At 45.0% G+C, this 19,170-nt stretch overlaps 1 protein-coding gene across 1 annotated transcript in view; it reads left to right on the top strand.

Moving 5' to 3' along the window:
• Nucleotides 1-18,880, top strand: part of LOC127210144 (WAP four-disulfide core domain protein 8-like) — a 35,217-nt gene extending 16,337 nt beyond the window's left edge. The window contains 6 exon segments of the mRNA XM_051169817.1: nt 2,534-2,643; nt 4,985-5,125; nt 7,533-7,700; nt 13,844-13,984; nt 18,397-18,680; nt 18,734-18,880. Coding sequence (XP_051025774.1) covers nt 2,534-2,643; nt 4,985-5,125; nt 7,533-7,700; nt 13,844-13,984; nt 18,397-18,680; nt 18,734-18,880 — 991 coding nt within the window.
• The last annotated feature ends 290 nt before the right edge of the window (nt 18,881-19,170 follow it).

Below are 19,170 nucleotides of genomic sequence, written 5' to 3'. Positions count from 1 at the left end.
TTCCACCTGACTCTCTTCCAGCTAGGGTAAATTAGGGTGCACCAGTGGGGTTTAAAATTGGGCCTTCTTATTCTTACCCACATGCCTTCTCAATACTATATAAACCAATCATGGCTTGTGGTGAATTTAATCTGGGTCATAAGGATGCATAGAGCTGAGCATCAGGATGCCTAGAGCTGAGCATCAGGATGCATAGAGCTGGGCATCAGGATGCCTAGAGCTGAGCATCAGGATGCATAGAGCTGAGCATCAGGATGCCTAGAGCTGAGCATCAGGATGCATAGAGCTGGGCATCAGGATGCATAGAGCTGGGCATCAGGATGCCTAGAGCTGAGCATCAGGATGCATAGAGCTGGGCATCAGGATGCCTAGAGCTGAGCATCAGGATGCATAGAGCTGAGCATCAGGATGCCTAGAGCTGAGCATCAGGATGCATAGAGCTGGGCATCAGGATGCCTAGAGTTGAGCATCAGGATGCATAGAGCTGGGCATCAGGATGCATAGAGCTGGGCATCAGGATGCATAGAGCTGAGCGTCAGGATGCATAGAGGTGGGCATCAGGATGCATAGAGCTGAGCATCAGGATGCATAGAGCTGGGCATCAGGATGCATAGAGCTGAGCATCAGGATGCATAGAGCTGAGCATCAGGATGCATAGAGCTGAGCATCAGGATGCATAGAGCTGGGCATCAGGATGCCTAGAGCTGAGCATCAGGATGCATAGAGCTGGGCATCAGGATGCATAGAGCTGAGCATCAGGATGCCTAGAGCTGAGCATCAGGATGCATAGAGCTGAGCATCAGGATGCATAGAACTGGGCATCAGGATGCATGGATCTATTACTGTTTGTTTGTTTGCTTGTTTATAGTAAAAAAAAAAATGGAGGTTCAGTGATGCTCAGTGACTGAGCTGAGACCACATAGCGAATAACATGGTGAACACAGGAGAGTTCAGTCCAACTCCAAACTCATGCTTGCTGCCTTTCTATCTCAATTCCACACTGATGCACCAGAATTTCATGCCATTCCATTTGCATTCCCACCACAGCCAACCAGATGTGCTAGGTGTATTTTGCCATTTTCTGAATGAAGAAAACTGAGGATCCAAGTTATGTTACTGATATAAGTGGCCTAGAAAAGGCCCAAATCACAATTACTGCTTTGGGGTTAATATTCCCATTGCTGAAGAAGAGTCCAGGGGCTGCTGTAACACCTGTGGGGGCCTGGGGGACATCAGAATTCTTTTGTAACGTGCATAAGGGGATGGCAACTCCTGCCAGTCTTCCTACTCTTTCTTCAAGAGCTCCGGGAAAGAGGCTCCAAGGCATGGCTACAGGCCCTCAGGCTCCGAAACGATTCGTACCGGCATCTATTTCATCCTTCCCCCATCTTCACACTGTATCTAAAGTGTGTTTACCTAGAGTAAGCTACAGACATCGCACAGTCTTCTCATGTCGAAATAGAAGAACCCTTGTGGGAGGCCCTGTCTCAACAAGGAAAAGCACTTACTAGAGTCCTGCCTCTAGGACTCACAGTGGAAGGAAAGAATCGACTTTCAAAAATTGTCCTCTGACCTCCACATGTGCACTGTGCCACACCAGACACACACACACACACACACACACACACACACACACACTTAAAATTTAAAATACATATGGTGCATGAAACCAGTCTTGAAGGGGGGATTATCTGTTTACCAGGCTGTCTAGATGAATTATAAGATCCCAGAGTTGGGGGCTGGAGAGATGGCTCAGTGGTTAAGAGCACTGTCTGCTCCTCCATAGGACCTGGGTTCCAGTCCCAGCACCCACACGGCAGCTCACTACTATCTGTAACTCCAGTTCCAAGGCCTGTGCATGTAAAATAAAACTAAATAAAGATTATTTTTTTCAAAAAAAGATCCTGGAGTTGCATGAGCCAGAAGGAATGAGGGGAATCTCTTTGTTAACAGGTCACTTGGGACATGTGTGTGTGTGTGTTTGGACATTGTGTGTGTTTGTGTGTGTGTGTGTTTGTCTGTGTGTGTGTGTGTGTGTGTGAATCTGTGTGTGTGTGTGTGTTGGTACATAAGTGTGTGTAGGCGCATGTGTGTATGGATGTGTGCCTGTGCAATTCTGAGACACCTACATCCTGGAGCACGTGCCCAGTCTCAGACCTGTCATATGTTCTATCCCTGTCATCAGTGGAGCAAAGCAAAGGCTCTGCTGAATCGTTGCTTTAGACACAAGCACAGGAAAGCCACCAGGCGACTGTTCCAAATGAGGCCCTGTGATGACTCAAGTGTGACCGCTTGCCCAGGAGCAAGACAGTGGGAAAGTGACCAAGAAGGACCTGATGCACCACCATGGCCAAGTATAGGGTGCCACGGAGAGTCCAGGAGTGACTTGACACCTGAGACAGACCCCTCTGGCCTCTGGCTCTGTTTTCTCAACCATGAAGTAAGTGGAGCTGAGGACCCTCTAGAAGTCCTGCATGGACGGTGCTTCTCCCTGGATGCGCCTAACTCAGGCCTCTGTTCTTTGCTCATACAGGCATCTCTCCGCCCATGCCTCTGCCAGCTCCTGGATTAGTGGAACACTCTTGCTGTTTCTCTTCCTCTCCTTGGAGCAGACTTCAGCATTCCTGAACATGAGACCCAAACGTGCGTCCCAAGGCCATGCTCGTTCTTCCTGGGGAGTGCTCTTGGGGACAGAGGGCTGGAATCAAGGGCAAGGGTTAGTTAGTATTGATTGACAAAGCACTGCTGGCTTCAAGGTGATAGACAACTTCTTCTGTGTACAGCTTCGTTCACCCGTTTACCCAAATTATTTCCCTGGCTTTCCTCAATGTGTGTGTGTAAATTTTTAAAACTTAATTATTCATTAGGCATGAATCTGATAAAAGAGGGCCAGAGAAGATGAGGCCAGGTGGCAGCAAAGAAAGAGGGGAGATGGGGTGGGGAAAGATTCAAGAAACAGGCTTGACCCAAGTCCGGGATGGATCTGAATCTAGGGTGGGGGTGGGAGTCTACATAAACCCTTTCTGCACTGGTGTTTCATAACTGAACTGTTGAGTGGTGATGGTCAAGATGGGGAACAGAGTGAGGAAGTGATTTTTAGGCCCAAAAGACACTGGCTCTGCTTAAACACATTGAAACAAAGGCTCCCAACCACCGAGCCAGGGCTCCAGTGCTAGCCTGAGAGCCTCTTGAATGGCTTTCTTCAGGTAACTGCAAACAAAGGTCTTCAGCCCAGAATAGAGGTTGGGCCTGGGGGAAAGATACCAGAACCATCCAGAACCACGGGAAAGAGTGTGTTAAGACAGGAAGAGTCCAGGAAGCTCACGAGACACCTGAGACCAGGAAACGTGCAAGAGTCCCCTGGGTGTGTGCACAGTAGGCACATGACTAAGAAGAGACATCCAATGAGGAAGGGACAGGGCTCAAAATGACAAGCTGACAAGGCAGGAAAACATACAAAGACACACACAGAGGTTTAAGGATTCCCGGGATGGAGGAGGGAGGCCAGAGTCTACACAGTAAGACTAGACCGCGTAATCTCAAAACGTCTCTGTCTTTGGTTCTTGGTCACTGTGAGGTGGTTCTGGGTTATTTGTTTAGCTTTGCTGAACATATGAAACATTCTCTGAACATGTGAAAGCAGGAGGCTGGCACTGACTATGTGGACCTTCTCATTCTAAAGTTGCCTAGTTCCAAACCCCACAAAGATCTAGCCTCTTGGACTAAATCCTGGTTGTGGGTTCTCAGTTTAGAGCCATGGCGCACTGTTTCAGCAACCTGCTGCTACGGAGGCTCCATCTGGAGGTCAGAAATCTGTGTGGCACACCTGAGTTTTCCTGTCAGATTCTCACCAGTCTGAGAGCAAGATGCCAGGCAAGGCTGCGGCTCTCATCCGGGACTCCAGGTCCTCTTCACAGATCACTAACCATTTTCTTACAGTTTTAGGTCTGGGGCTCTCGTCTCTATAGTGATGCCAGCTTCTGGAGGCCACCCTCACTTCCTGACCCTTGGCCTCTGTCACTGTCAAAGCCGCTGAGATAGCCTGTTGTAACCTTCCTGCAGTTTGAGTCTCTCCAACTTCTCAGTCAACCAGAAAATTCTGCTTTTTAAGGAATCCTATTGATTGGCTGTAGCCCAACTGGATGACCTTTTAGTCTTAAGGTTAACCAGTTTAGTGCTTGAATTTCACCTACACGGTCACTCTTCGCAGTGTCTAGATTTGTGCTTAATGCAATAACAAGAGGACAGGAGTATTAAGCCATGGCTTTAGAATCCTGGCCCCTACAAACCATGAAGTCAGGCAGTGATATGACGCATTTAAAAGGGAGGATGCCACCAGGTGCCAGGCGCTGTAGTGAGTGTATCTCAGGCATCATTCCACTAAATTTCTACAAGCCGACTCTAAGGTAGGGATTGGCAGTCTCGTCTTACAGATGGGAAACTTATGACTCAGACAATGAGAAGCATTTTCACATATGATTTGTCTAGTTCATGTTGGAGCCAGGCTAGCAAGACCAGATCTGATGACAGCATTTCCTTCCTCTGCTCACGTATCATTTCTTTATCTTAGAGTTTCTAACTCAAAAACCCTGTAACTGGACCCAGACTGGGCCTGAGGCCCCATAAGATGTCAGGGACCAAAGTTAGGATTCCTGGTTCCTCTGATGTTCATCAAACTCCTCTGCTGATGGTGCTGGAGGCAGAGGACTTAGGCACTAAAGCCATCAGGTCACAAGATTAAGACACATGCCACTGGTGTCTAGCTACATGCGTTGGAACCCAAGATGGTTTCTCTTCAGTTACCTGAGCACAAGTTCTTGACTCAGCTCCATTGGAGAGAGACGGATGTGGCCCCTAAGGATAAGCAAGGGAAGACCTGAGAGTCAGAGGTAGAGGAGAAGACAGATCTTCAAAGCCCACCTTTGCCAGGGGGAAAGGGGCTGAAATGTTTGAGAGTGTGAGCCTGGATGTTTCTTCCTTGCAGAAAAAGTGGGAGAGTGCCCCAGGAAGCGGTTGGAATGCAGAACTGTGCTTTCAAGCTCCTGCACAACAGACTTCAGCTGTAAAGCCCATCTCAAGTGCTGCCATTTTGCCTGTAGGAGGATCTGCATGGATCCTTACCAAGGTACTAACATCCAGATGGAAGGCAGATATGGCTTCCGAGGTTTACCACTTCTTGATGTGTCCTTGAAGGCAGGACCAAAAGGCCAGAGTTTGTATCTTCCTCATTCTGTACTTTTAACTCTCCGCCTTTAAGTGTGGGTCATGGATCCAGGTGTGAACACCACGTACTTAACATCAATGCCAGATTTCATTTGTCCAGCACTCACAGAAAGCTAGTGCCTATTCTGTATCCACTATGTGTTAAAGCTATTGTTTGCAAAAATCAAACTTCATTCAAATTGTTATTTGAGAAATGAAGCATCCATCAACCTAAGGTGTTGGATCATTTTGGACTCTTTGGCCTTTAAAAGGGTTTCCTACAAATCCCAAGTATTTAGCATCCTGTATGTCAGAGACCAAACATTTAATAGGTATTTATTCATTTCTTCCTTACTTTCACACCTAATATATTCAGGCAGGGGCCAGGCGTAGTGGCACATATCTTTAATCCCAGCATTTGGGAGGAAGAGACAGGTGGATCTCTGAATTCCAGAGAGACTCTGTCTCAAAAAAGCAATATATATCTGTATATATATATATACATAGTTAGCATTGGCTCTTCATGTCTCAAAATTAAAATTACACAGGGAATCTGAAGAGAAATATGGAAGCAGAGGTTTGGATGGGTGACAAGACCTGCATTTCCTGCTATTCTAAGAACCCAAGGTCTTGGTTAAGTCAAAGCCATATGAGATCTTTCGGCCTAAGACTGCCGTGAATACACTTGTTGATAAGATGGGTTTATTGCTCATGACTATCACAGAGATTGCTCATCATAGACATCCATGAGGCATCTATTCCAGGAAGAATCTGTTTGAGTCTATCACAGGATTAGGGTTTGTGTTGGGTAATTTGGAGAGGACTAGAGAAGTGAGGGTTAGCCTTAAGTTGGACATTGTCCAAAAATAGGTTAATTCTATGGCTGGGCATCTCTTCCAGTGGCTCTTATCTCTAAAGAGGGCATGTAGAGTGAGGAGGAAGCTGTAATCCAGAGAGGGATGTTAGCTCTTCATGTGAGATAGACGTTGGATGGCTTTGGTATTCTGTGAGTCTCTGTTATCTTGCCTTTGTCTCACTTTATCATGATCGTAGAGTTACAGTGATGTGGGTTGTTCTAGAAGGTGTGTGTGTGTGTGTGTGTGTGTGTGTGTGTGTGTGTGTGTGTGTGTGTGTGTGTGTGTGTTTTGAGTAGAGGAGCAACATGGCCTAGCTGTGTCATATTTGTTTTTAGCCATCAGGGTCTGTGCTTCTTCTCTTTGTACAGCAGGCACTGTGGATACTGTGCTGGACACATGTTATCCTCAAGGCAATGGGGAAGGAAGATCCACTACACAGTGTGTTTATATCCTGTTTATAATGCACATTATTATTATTATTATTATTATTATTATTATTATTATTATTATTATTATTTTCATTTTTCAAGACATGGTTTCTCTGTGTAGCCTTGGCTATCCTGGACTCACTTTGTAGACCAGGCTGGCCTCAAACTCATAGCAATCCACCAACCTGTGCCTCCCCAGTGCTGGAGTTAAAGGCATGTGCACCACCCCCGCCCAACTGTTATGCACTTTATAAGATGGGATGGCACCTAGAAAAGCTGCAGAGAATCAAGCATTGGCTGTAGAGATATGACTCGAGCCTATCTTTTTAAAAAAGATTTAGTGTGTGTGTGTGTGTGTGTGTGTGTGTGTGTGTGTGTGTGTGTGTGTGTCTTGCCTGCATGTATGTATATCAACCATCTTTGACTGGTGCCTGTCAAGGTTGAAAGAAAGTATTAGGTCCCCTGGAACTGGAGTGATAAACAGTTGTGAACCATCATGTAGATGCTGAGAATCAAGCCTATATCTTTTCAAAAGAAAATTTAGCAACCTGGAGAGATGGCTCAGAAGTTGAAAGCACTTGTATCTCCTGCAGAGGACCACTGTTCAGACCAGGAGATCTGGATCCCTCTTCTGGCCTCAGTGGGTACTGCACACACATGGTGCAGATATGCACATGAAAGAGGAATACTCATACACATAAAATATAAAGGGGAGGGATTAAAAGAAAAAATTTCTACATTTATTTTTATTTTGTTGGGGAGGCTGCCATGACATGTTTGTGGAGGTCAGCAGGCAACTCATGGAAGTTGATTCCTTTTTTCCACTGTGTGGGGCCTGGAGGTCCAACTTGAATCATCAGGGTTGGCAACAAATGCCTTCCCGCCTTTCCTAGCTATCACCTTGGTCCATCTATGTCTTTTGTCCCCATTGGCTCTTTCTATGAGTAGAGCAGTAACACTATAAATCATGACGAAGGCTGTGTCTAGGGACCTGACCTCCTCTTCAGGACCGTGTTTATGCTCATGCTTTGCTTCCTCCCCTCAGAGCCCTGCATGTTACCTTCAGACACAGGACACTGTCATGACAATGTGACTCGCTGGTATTTTGACTCTGAGAAGAAGCAGTGCAGATCCTTTAGGTACAGTGGATGTCAAGGGAATGCCAACAACTTCCTCAGCGAGACTGACTGCAGGAAGGTCTGCATGCACACCGGTAAGGCCCATGTCTCTAGTGGTCTGAATGCCTCACGTAGCTACAAACAGTAGCACACTTATCGCTTCGAGACTAAGCTTGGATCCAAACCCTCGCTCTACCGTTTGCCGGTTAAGAGGTCTTTGGGCAAGCTGCTTGCCTTTATGACTTTTAGCTGGCTATAAGATGGGGATATTAACAGTATTTATGTAAAGGAGTTGTTGTGACCAGAAACCAAGATAATGTACAAATCGTGAGGCTGGGAAATGAGGAAAAGACAAAAGATATGAGACCTCTGGAAACAGGGCCATGTCTTGAAGGGCTCCTACGTGCTGCCCCCTCCCTCCATTCACTTTGGCATGCCTACACAAAAAGTCTTGGGGATGGACAATGGCAAGGGGAAGGCATGGTCCTTTCTGCTCGAAGCCACCTCCACCTCCCCTTCAGAGGAGGTGACTTTCTGACCAGTGTCCCTCTTAATGCTTTTCCTGCCATCTAGTCTTCTGTTATCTGCCGGTAAACATCTGAACTCCTTGAATTTACTTCCCAGGTTCTCCCTAGCTTCCAAGAAACGTTGAGTAATCCTTCAAGTCTGGCCCCCGCCCTTTTCTGAGCAACTGGATACCTGTGTAGTACTTTCTCTTCCCAAAGATGGATCCACGTACAAATCTCCTGAACACTCTGACTCTCCTTGGCTCGCATTCAAGGGCTTAACCCTGCTTTCCCAGCTTTCAGTTTTACACTCCACCTACCCATGACTTCTCTACTCTCAAAGACCCCTACAATCCTCCCAAAATGAGACAAGACATGTAACGTGTTCATAAACACTGGCCTGTGGAACTCGAAGTTCAGGTCTATCTCTTTGGAGGAAGCTGCTTCTCACCACAGCACCTTGTTAAACATCATCCTGAAAACTGCCTTAGAAGGGAGCACACATAGGTCAGTTTGAGAACACCATGGAGGAAGTGCAGCCCTGGGAGGTGAAAGGGAAACCTATAGATCTGGTCTTCAGTGCAATTCTCAGTGCCAACACTGCTGGGAGCCAGAGTGCTACGGGGTTTATGCATTGAATAACCTGTATTAAAATCTTACTCATCTCCACCCGCTGCAAGTTTCTTTGCCTTTTTTATTCTGGAAGAGCAAGCAGCTCACTGAGTTGTTGGCAGGTTTCTGTGGCATCAGATACAAAGGGCATGGCCTGCTGGTTCTTTGTGGTGTGGCTCACTAAATGGCAACCAATGGTGGGATGACTGTGGATCTTGGAAATACATGTGTCGGCCTCAGAATAAATGTGATCGACTTATCGGCATTTTATTTGTACTTAAAGTTTTGTGAGGCAGGTTGAGAAATATTCCACCATCAACACTCTATGATTTTGTTTGTTTGCTTTCAGTCTGTAACCAGGCCTTGCAGGAACTTACAGCAATTCTTCTGCCTCAGCCATCCAAGTGCTGGAGTTATAAGTGGGAGCCACCATATTTGGCTCCCTCACCAACACTTTGCAGAGGAGAAAGCAGAATTAGAACAATTCTCTTAGCTGCTGAGGGATAGAAAGTTGATGGAGATGGAGCTGAGGTTTTAATTTCTTAGCCTCTAAGTATCTACACAGAGAGTTTGAGACCACGCTGAGCTATATGAGACTTTGTCTCAAAACACTAAAACTGACACAAAAGCAGAACAAATTTTTTAAAAATTCATGTTTGAATCTGACCTGAGAAAAATAAAGGAAAAAGGGGGAGTGGGAAGGAACAAAGGAAAGAAAGAAAAAAGAAAGGAGGAAGAGAGAAAGAAAAGAAAGAAAGGGAGAAGAAAGGAAGGAAGGAGCAAGGGGTTCCAGGGAGGAATGTGGGGACTTCCGACATTAAGCACCCCTCTATGGCATGGTACATGCTGTATTTGTGTTCCAACTCAGCACATGGAGATGGTCAGAGTAAACTTAACCACAGTATAGAAACTATCGCCCCTAGGACAAGAGGCTTTCTGAAGGACAGCAGGTGGTGGGGTGCTGTAAAACTCATGTCTGCAATGTTACATCCATATTTATCTTTTGGAGTAGCTTGAAGAATATCAGTATTAGCTCCTCCTTGAAGGTCTGGTAGAATTCTACACTGAAGCCATCTGGCCCTGGGCTTTTTTTGGTTGGGAGACTATCAATGATTGCTTCTATTTCTATAGGTGAAATAGGGCTATTTAATTTGTTTATCTGATCTTGATTCAATTTTGGCAAATGGAATCGATCAAAAAAATTGTCCATTTCCTCTAGACTTTCAAATGTTGTGGCATATATGCCTTTAAAGTAGGATCATATGATTCTTTGTATTTCTTCAGTGTCTGTTATGTCTCCCTTTTCATTTCTGATTTTACTTATTTGAATAGTGTCTGTCTGCCTTTTCGTTAGTTTGATTAATGGTTTGTCTATCTTGTAGATTTTCTCAAAGAACCAGCTCCTGGTTTTGTTGATTCTTTGAATTGTTCTCTTTGTTTCTAACTTATTGATTTCAGTCTTGACTTTGATTATTTCCAGTTGTCTACTCCTCTTGGGTGTTTCCACTTCTTTTTTTCCTAGGGCTTCCGGATATGTTGTTAGGTTGTTTATGTGGGATATTTCCACTTTCTTTCTAAAGGCACTTAGTGCTATGAATTTTTCTCTTAGCACCACTTTCATTGTGTCCCACAAAGTTGGGTATGTTGTTCTTTCATTTTCACTGAATTTCAGGAAGTCTTCAATTTCTTTCTTTATTTCTTTCCTGACCCAGGTGTCATTAAGTAGAGAGTTGTTTAGTTTCCATGTGTGTGTAGGCTTTTTCTTATTTCTGTTGTTGTTGAAGTCCAGCCTTAGACCACAGTGATCTAATAGGATACAAGGTATTATTTTAATCTTCTTGTATCTGTTGAGGCTTGCTTTGTGACATACTATGTGATCAATTTTGGAGAAGGTTCCATGGGGTACTGAGGAGAAGGTATAATCCTTTGTGTTTGGGTGAAAAGTTCTGCAAATATCGGTTAAATCTATTTGAATCATGATGTTGGTTAATGAAGTTACTTCCCGGCTTAGTTTCTGTTTCAAAGACTTATCCTTCAGTGAAAGTGGGGTGTTGAAGTCTCCCACTAGTAATGGGTGGGGATTGATGAGTGGTTTAAGCTTTGTTAATAATTATTTTACAAATGTGCATGCCCTTGTATTAGGAGCATAGATGTTCAGAACTGTGATGTCATCTTGGTTGATTTTACCTTTGATGAGTATAAAGTGTCCTTCCTCATCCCTTTTGATTAATTTTGGCTGAAAGTCTATTTAATTGGATATTAGAATGACTACACCAGCTCGCTTCTTTCTATGAGGCCATAGTCATGATGATACCTAACCCCACAAAGACCCAACAAAAAAAAAAGAGAATTTCGGACCAACTTCTCTTACAAACATTGATGCAAAAATACTCAATAAAATACTCACAAAACGAATACAAGAACATATCAAAGACATCATTCACCACGACCAGGTAGGCTTCATTCCAGGCATGCAGGGATGGTTTAATATAAGGAAAGTCATCAATATAATGAACCATATAAACAAACTGAAAGAGAAAAACCAAATGATCACCTCCTTAGATGCAGAAAAAGTAGTTGACAAAATTCAACACCCATTCGTGTTTAAAGTTTTGGAGAGATCAGGGATACAAGGCACATACCTAAACATAATAAAGGCTATATACTGCAAGCCGATAGCCAACATCAAATTAAATGGACAGATACTCAAGGAAATGCCTCTAAAATTGGGGACCAGACAAGGTTGCCCACTATCTCCATATCTCTTCAATATAGTTCTTGAAGTTCTAGCCAGAGCAATAAGACAACAAAAGGAGATGAAGGGGATTCAAATGGAAAAGGAGGAAGTCAAATTATCACTATTTGCTGATGATATGATAGTGTACATAAGTGACCCCAAAACTTCACCAGAGAACGCCTACAGCTGATAAAAACCTTCAGCAAACTGGCTGGATACAAAATTACTCAAAAAAGTCAGTAGCTTTTCTATATACAAATGACAATCATGCAGAGGAAGAAATTAGGAAAACCACACCCTTCACGTTTAGCCACAAGCAATATAAAATATCTAGGAATTACTCTAACCAAGGAAGTAAAGGACTTGTTCGAAAAAAAAAACTTTAAATCCCTGAAGAAAGAGATTGAAGATGACATGAGAAGATGGAATGATCTCCCTTGTTCATGGATTGGGAGAATTAACATAGTAAAAATGGCCATCTTACCAAAACAATTTACAGATTCAATGCAATCTCTATCAAAATACCTACACATTTTTTTAAAGATGTTGAAAGGTCAATCCTCAACTTCATATGAAAAAACAAAAAACCCAGAATAATTAAACCAATCCTATACAATAAAAGACCCTCCAGAGCAATCACCATTCCTGATCTTAAGCTGTACTATAGAGCAACAGTAATTAAAACAGCATGCTACTGGCACAGCAATAGGCTGGTTGATCAATGGAATCGAATCGAAGACCCAGAACTGAATCCAAACACATATGGTCACTTGATTTTTTGACAATGAAGCCAAATCGATTCAATGGAAAAAGGATAGCATCTTCAACAAATGGTGCTGGTCCAACTACATCCATATTTGTCATCATGCACAAAACTCACGTCCAAGTGGATTAAAGACCCCAACATAAAATTAGAGACACTAAATTTGTTGGAAGAAGAAGTGGGGAAGAGCCTGGAACACATTGGCACAGGAGACAACTTCCTGAACAGAACACCAACAGCCCAGGCCTTAATGTCAACAATTAATAAATGGGACCTCATGCTGCTGAGAAGCTTCTGTAAGGCAGGAGACACTGTCAAGAGAACAAAGTGACAGCCTACAGACTGGGAAAAGATTTTCACCAACCCTTCATCTGACAAAGATCTAATATCCACAATATATAAAGAATTCAAGAAATTAAACACCACTAAAAACAAATAAACCAATTAAGAAATGGAGCTCAGAACTAAACACAGAATTCTTGGCAGAGGAATATCGAATGGCTGAGAAACACTTAAAGAAATGCTTAACATCCTTAGTCATCAGAGAAAGGCAAATCAAAACAACTCTGAGATTCCGTCTTACACCTATCAGAATGGCTAAGATCAAAAATTCAAGTGACACCACATGCTGGTGAGGATGTAGAGAGAGAGGAACACTCCTTCATTGCTGGTAGGAATGCAAACTAGTACAACCACTTTGGAAATCTATCTTGTGCTTTCTCAGAAAAATGGGAATATGGCTTCCTCAAGACCCAGCTATTCCACTCCTTGGAATATACCCAGAATATGCTCCACCACATAATAGGTACATATGCTCAACCATGTTCATAGCGGCCCTATTCATAATTGCCAGAATCTGGAAACAGCCTAAATGGCCCTCAGTGGAAGAATGGATAAAGAATTTGTGGTACATTTACACTATAGAATACTACTCAGCTTTAAAAAACATGGAAATCTAGAAAATTGTGGACAAATGGAGGAAATTAGAAACGATCATACTGAGTGAATTAACCCAGAAGCAGAAAGATTCACATGGTATATACTCACTTATAATTGGACACTAGCCCAAAAGGCATGCCCCGTAAATGTCTTCACTTACCAAGAGATTGGGGCAGATGTGAGGACATCCTACTGGGACTCTAGGTAAGAGAAATGTAGGTGAATGAGGAAATGGAAGCATCCAGAGGATCTTAGAAACCTACAAGAAGAACATCATAATGGGTGGATCAGGGCCCAGGAGTGTCTGCTCAAACTATTGCACTAACCAAGGACAGTACAAGTAGTAAACACTGAACCCCTACTCTGATCTGGCCAATGGACAGGACATCCTCCACAGTTATGTGGAGAGCAGGGACTGACTCTGACATGAGCTCTGGTTCCCCATATTTGATTATCTCCCCTATGTGGAAAGCCCTAGTGGCACTCAAAGAGAGAATAGGCACTACCAAGATGAGGCTTTTTAGCCTGCGACCATAAAGTGGGGGAGGAGATCCCCCTTGGACATGGACCTAAGGAAGGGTAATAGGGTGAGGGTGGGAAGGTAGGAGGAGTGGAAGGATAAGAGTGATGGGAGAACAATTGCGGTGTAATCTGAATAAATCACGTCTGCTCTCATTCCAGTGAAGGAAGGACAGTGCCCGCTCTCCCCTTACCAAATGAGAATGGATTGCCCGGACTCCTGTAAGAGTGACAGGGATTGCCCAGAGGATGAAAAGTGCTGTGAGTCCAGGTGTGGCTTTACTTGTGCAGAAGCCTGGCTAGGTAAGGATTGGTGATGACCCTCCCAGTCCACGGGTATATGCCATGGATGTCGTGGGTGAGGGACATGAAATGGGTGAGGGAAGCATAGCAGAGCGTGAACTCACTAGGTTGTCTAGGATGGTCTGGATCTCACTATAGAATCATGCTGGCCTCAAACTTACCATTCTCCTGCCTCAGCCTCCCAGTACTGCACCCACACCTGGCAGGGAGGTGAAGAAGTCCTCTGATCTTCAAATGCCCTAATCTTAGAGGCATCTCAGGAGATTTTTTTTTAAATGCCCAACTGGTGCTCTCATGTTGACCCCTGACCTCTGGACACTTGTGCTGTTCTTCAGAACCTCTCATGAGCACAATAATTTTCTGTTTTTCAAAAACAAAACAAAACAAAAGCAAACACAATTCTTTTGGGCAATAGAGATGCACACCTTTAATCCCATAACTTGGGAGGCAGAGGCTGGCGGATCTCTTCGTTCAAAGTCAGGTTGGTCTACAGAGTGAGTTCCAGGACAGCAAGGCAACCAGAGAAAACCTGTCTGGGAAAACCCTTCAAAAACCACAACAACAACAAAACATAACTTATTCTAAGTCTTTATTCTTCAGTGACTGCAAATTGATGGTGTATAGTGATCAGTGCACACGGGTGCATGCGCACATGGGCGCACACACACACACACACACACAGAGAGAGAGAGAGAGAGAGAGAGAGAGAGAGAGAGAGAGAGAGAGAGAGAGAGAGAGAGAGAGAGAGAGAGAGAATAATCTGGGCTTCAAAATAATTCAAAGATTATTTCTAAGTCAATTGTCTTATTTTACTTCACAAAGTCAAAACAGGTTCTTGCCCAGAAAACAATCCCCTGACGTGTTCCAAGCTTGATACGCCCAAGTGCCATCAGGACAGTGACTGTCCCCTCTACGAGAAGTGTTGCAGCCGCTGTGGAATGAAGTGCTTGGGACCCTTATACTGAACAGTGAGTGGGAAGAATCGCCATTGTCAGAGCAATGACACACCTGTAGCATAATACAAATCTGCCTCTTCTGTCTTATAAACAACCACCTGGGCAAATGATGCCGTCAATCATGACAACACTGACAAGTTTGCTGTGATTCACGCACACACAAATACCAATGTAAGTTTTTACCTTTTTTAACATTGAGTGCTGGCATGTACAGACATGTGTAGTGCTTCTGGAGGCCAGCAGAGGGCGTCAGAATCCCTGCTCCCAGAGTTAGAGTCACAGGTGGTTACCAGCTGCCTGCTGTGATGGTGGGAACCAAACTTGCCCTGCAAACATCAGCATCTAAGTGTGATCCCCAGAACTTATGTAAAGATGTAGGGTGTGGAAGAGTGTGCTTATAATCCCAGAGCTGGGGAGACAGAGAGGGGAGGATCTATCGGGGTCACTGACTAGCGTAATCAGTGACATCAGAGACAAGGAGGATTGTACCTGAGGAACAGTACCCAAACTTGACATCTGGCCTTCATACATGTGCACACACGTGTACACACACACCAGCACACACAGGTGTGCCTGTACATACATGTACCTGCACACACATGTACACACACACACAAACTTGACATCTGGCCTTCATACATGTGCACACACGTGTACACACACACCAGCACACACAGGTGTGCCTGTACATACATGTACCTGCACACACATGTACGTGTACACACACACACACACACACACACACACACACACACACACACACACACGAAATACAGAACCATATCTCAATGACCAGAAAAGAATGCATACAGGAACCTCTCATCTGAGCTTGATGGCACACATATCCTGGCATTCAGGAGGCTGAGGCAGGGGGATTGCTACAAGGCAAAAGCCACCCTGTTTCTGCATAGCAAGTTCCAGGCCATCTAGGAAGATTGGGAATCTAGGAAGATCCTGTTTCAAAAACAAAATAGAAGCCAGGGTGGCGGCTCAGTGGGCAAAGGTGTCTGCCACCAAGGCCGAAGACCTGAGTTTGATCCCTGGGATCGACACTGTGGAAGGAGAGACCCACCTCCTGATGGCTGCCCTCTGACCTCCACACATGCACAATGGGACACACACCCAATAAATAAACATAATTAAAAATAGAAAACAAACAAAAATAGGAACCTTTAGAAGTGCTTATCCAAAGTTGCTTCTCTTGCCTATCACTTTCCTTCCTTCCTTCATTCTCTCAACACCATGTCCTAAAATCTAACTCATGCCCTTGTACGTAAAATAAACCCAGGCAACAGAAAGACCCTAAAGCCCTTCTGGGTTCTGTCAGCCTGCGGGAACCCATGCAGTATGGAGAATCTGGTGCCTAGCAGGCCTTGACTTGGTACAAGAAAGACAGGATAAACACTTAGCAAGTGAAATTCGGCTCTAAAACACTTTTCTGTGATTTTTTTTCCTTTCCATGAGTGAAACACAGAAGAGGCGGGTGAGGGGCAAGCAAAACCTGCCATAAGTCACCACTCCTTGAACCATCATCCACAGATGCTAAAGTTTGACCTGGAAACGACCTCCTGTCTTACTTAGCCAGTGTTTTTGCTGCCGTGATAAAACAGCATGGGAAAAAAAAAGCAGCAAGTGGGGGATGGCGGGGGAAGAGTTCATTTCTATTACAGTTCCATAGCACAGTCCATCGTCAAAGGATGTCAAGGCAGGAACTCAATGAAGGAACCTGGAGGCAGGAACTGGAGCAGAGGCCATGGAGGAGTGCTGCTTACCAACCTGCTTCCCACAGCTCATTCAGACTCCTTTCCCTTCCTTCCTTCCCTCCTTCCTTCCTTCCTCTCCTCCTTCCTTCCTTCCTCCCTCCCTCCTTCCTTCCTTCCCTTCCTCTTTCCTTCCTTCCTTCCTTCCCTCCCTCCTTCCTTTCTTCCCTTCCTCTTTCCTTCCTTCCTTCCCTCCCTCCTTCCTTCCTTCCCTTCCTCTTTCCTTCCTTCCTTCTACCTTCCTTCCATTCTCGTTTATTTCTTTCCTTCTTTCTTTCATTTTGCGTTTTATTAATTTATTCTCTCATACTCCCTACTGCAGTTCCCCCTCCCTCCTCTCCTCCCAGTCTCCCCTCCTTCTCCCCTCCCACTTCCCCCTCCCACTTCCCCCTCCCACTTCTCCCCTCCCACTTCTCCCCTTTCACTTCTCCCCTCTCACTTCTCCCCTCCCACTTTCCCCTCCCACTTCCCCCTCCCACTTCTCCCCTTTCACTTCTCCCCTCTCACTTCTCCCCTCCCACTTCCCCCTCCCACTTCTCCCCTCCCACTTCTCCCCTCCCACTTCTCCCCTCTCACTTCTCCCCTCCCCATCCACTTGCCCTTCCTTTCCTTTAGCGAGAATTTTTGGTTTCTTTAAAAACATAGAAACAAAACATATAGGAATACGTTTTTTCTTTTAATCCCAGGAGTGGGATATGGTGCTGCTTTGTATTGTCCACATCAGCTAACTGTGATTTGGCTCATGTTCTATCAGGGGCGTCATTTTGACAGCTGAATTCTGGGGACTTTTCAGAGGGTATATAGATTTCAGAGGCCAAGGCTGTTGCACACCCTGCTGCCACTGCCCCTGTTTGCTCCTGCTACTGTTGCTGCTGAACCTGCTCCTATTGCCAATTACTGCCTGCTCCTGTTGCTGTTCGCTGCTTGTTGCTGTTGTTTGGATTTCTGGTTGCTGGCTGGAAATATCCCAACTATGAATATCAAACTCACCCCAAGGAACTATATGCCCCTGCTCAGCAGGAAGTAGGCTAACGATATCAAAACCCCCTTTCCCCTCTAACCTTTTTTTCTCTCCTACCTAGTTTTGGAAGGCTGTAAGTGACAGGGGTGATGCAGGGAGGAGGGAAAAATAATCCAATAAATTACAAAAAAAAAAAAAAATCCCAGCTACACTTTCCTTTCAGAAGAGAGCAAGCCTCCCAGGGTTATCAACCAACACAGCTTTATCAAGTTGCCATAAGACTAGGCACCTCCCCTCAGATTAAGGCTGGACAAAGCAGTCCAGTAGGAGGAAAGGGGCCCCAAAAGCAGGAAAGGGTGTCAGAAACAGCCCCCTGCTCTTTCTAAGAGTCCCACAAAAATACCAAGCTACATAACTATAACATATATGCAGAGAGCCCAGGTTAGACCCAGCTTAGCTCTCTAGTTATTGCCTGCCTCTGTGAGCCCCTATGAATTTTTTTGATTCTGTGGAGTTGTTTGTTTGTTTGTTTTGTGGTGTCCTTGACTCTTCACTTAAACCTTTAATCCCAGCAATTGTGAGGCAGTGGCAGGCAGAGAACAGTCCGGTCTATGTGGCAAGATCCAGGAGTGAGACATTGTCTCAAAACAAACAAAAACCAAGGGGGGTCTAGGGGGTGCGGGGGGGGGGGGGTGCTTTCTTAAAAGACTAACTTCCCATCCCTCTCCTTTGCAGATGCCTCCTCTCAGCCTGAACAGCAACCAGGAAGAGTTATTTCCGTAATGGACAAGAGAGACGCTTTCATCTTTTCAAGCACCTTTGGATGGAGGTGCAGATGGGCAGCCACACACTTGGTGACACAGCTATCTAGTTAACACTTCCCTTGCCCTTCCTCCAACTGCATCCGTGGAATCTTCTGCTTTGTCACTGTGATGCACGGTGTGCCTGTCCAGGTGGTCATGGGACTTTTCCAACTCACCGATCACCACGGACTGGGCTTGTGCCAGAAGCACATGGCGGTGCCTGGTGTACTGCCAAGCCTATTTGCACACATGCCTGCCTGTCTTCACAGCTACAGGCTCTGTACCAGAACACAGGGTCAAGGCGCTGCATCTTCCCAACTTTTAACTCTTTCCGCTGCACCGTGGAGCCTGGCATAGAGTCCCTGCAGCTTCCTCGTGGATTCTGCAACACGCCACTCTCAGACATGATGACTTGACACATGTGTCCTGACTCCCTTTCCACTGGGTCTGGCTTACAGCCACTCAAGTCTTCATCTTATAGTTTGTGCATTTTCTCTGCCCCTTCCTCTGTAAATTTCACTCTTGTACGTTTTTCTAAAAATAGATCCATTTTCTAAATGTATTAGCCTTGAGTATTGTGAATTACAATACACACTTTCACATCTTTCACTTGGGTGATGTTTTGATTGCTATAGTCATGCTTCCAACCACTTGGTCCTCTTCCCCACTTGACCAGTATCAGAGCATCTACCCAGGTCCCTGGTCT

Source organism: Acomys russatus, chromosome 27 (genome assembly GCF_903995435.1).
Source record: "Acomys russatus chromosome 27, mAcoRus1.1, whole genome shotgun sequence".
In the NCBI taxonomy this organism is placed as follows: domain Eukaryota; kingdom Metazoa; phylum Chordata; class Mammalia; order Rodentia; family Muridae; genus Acomys; species Acomys russatus.
This window is presented reverse-complemented; position numbering and strand designations above follow the sequence as displayed.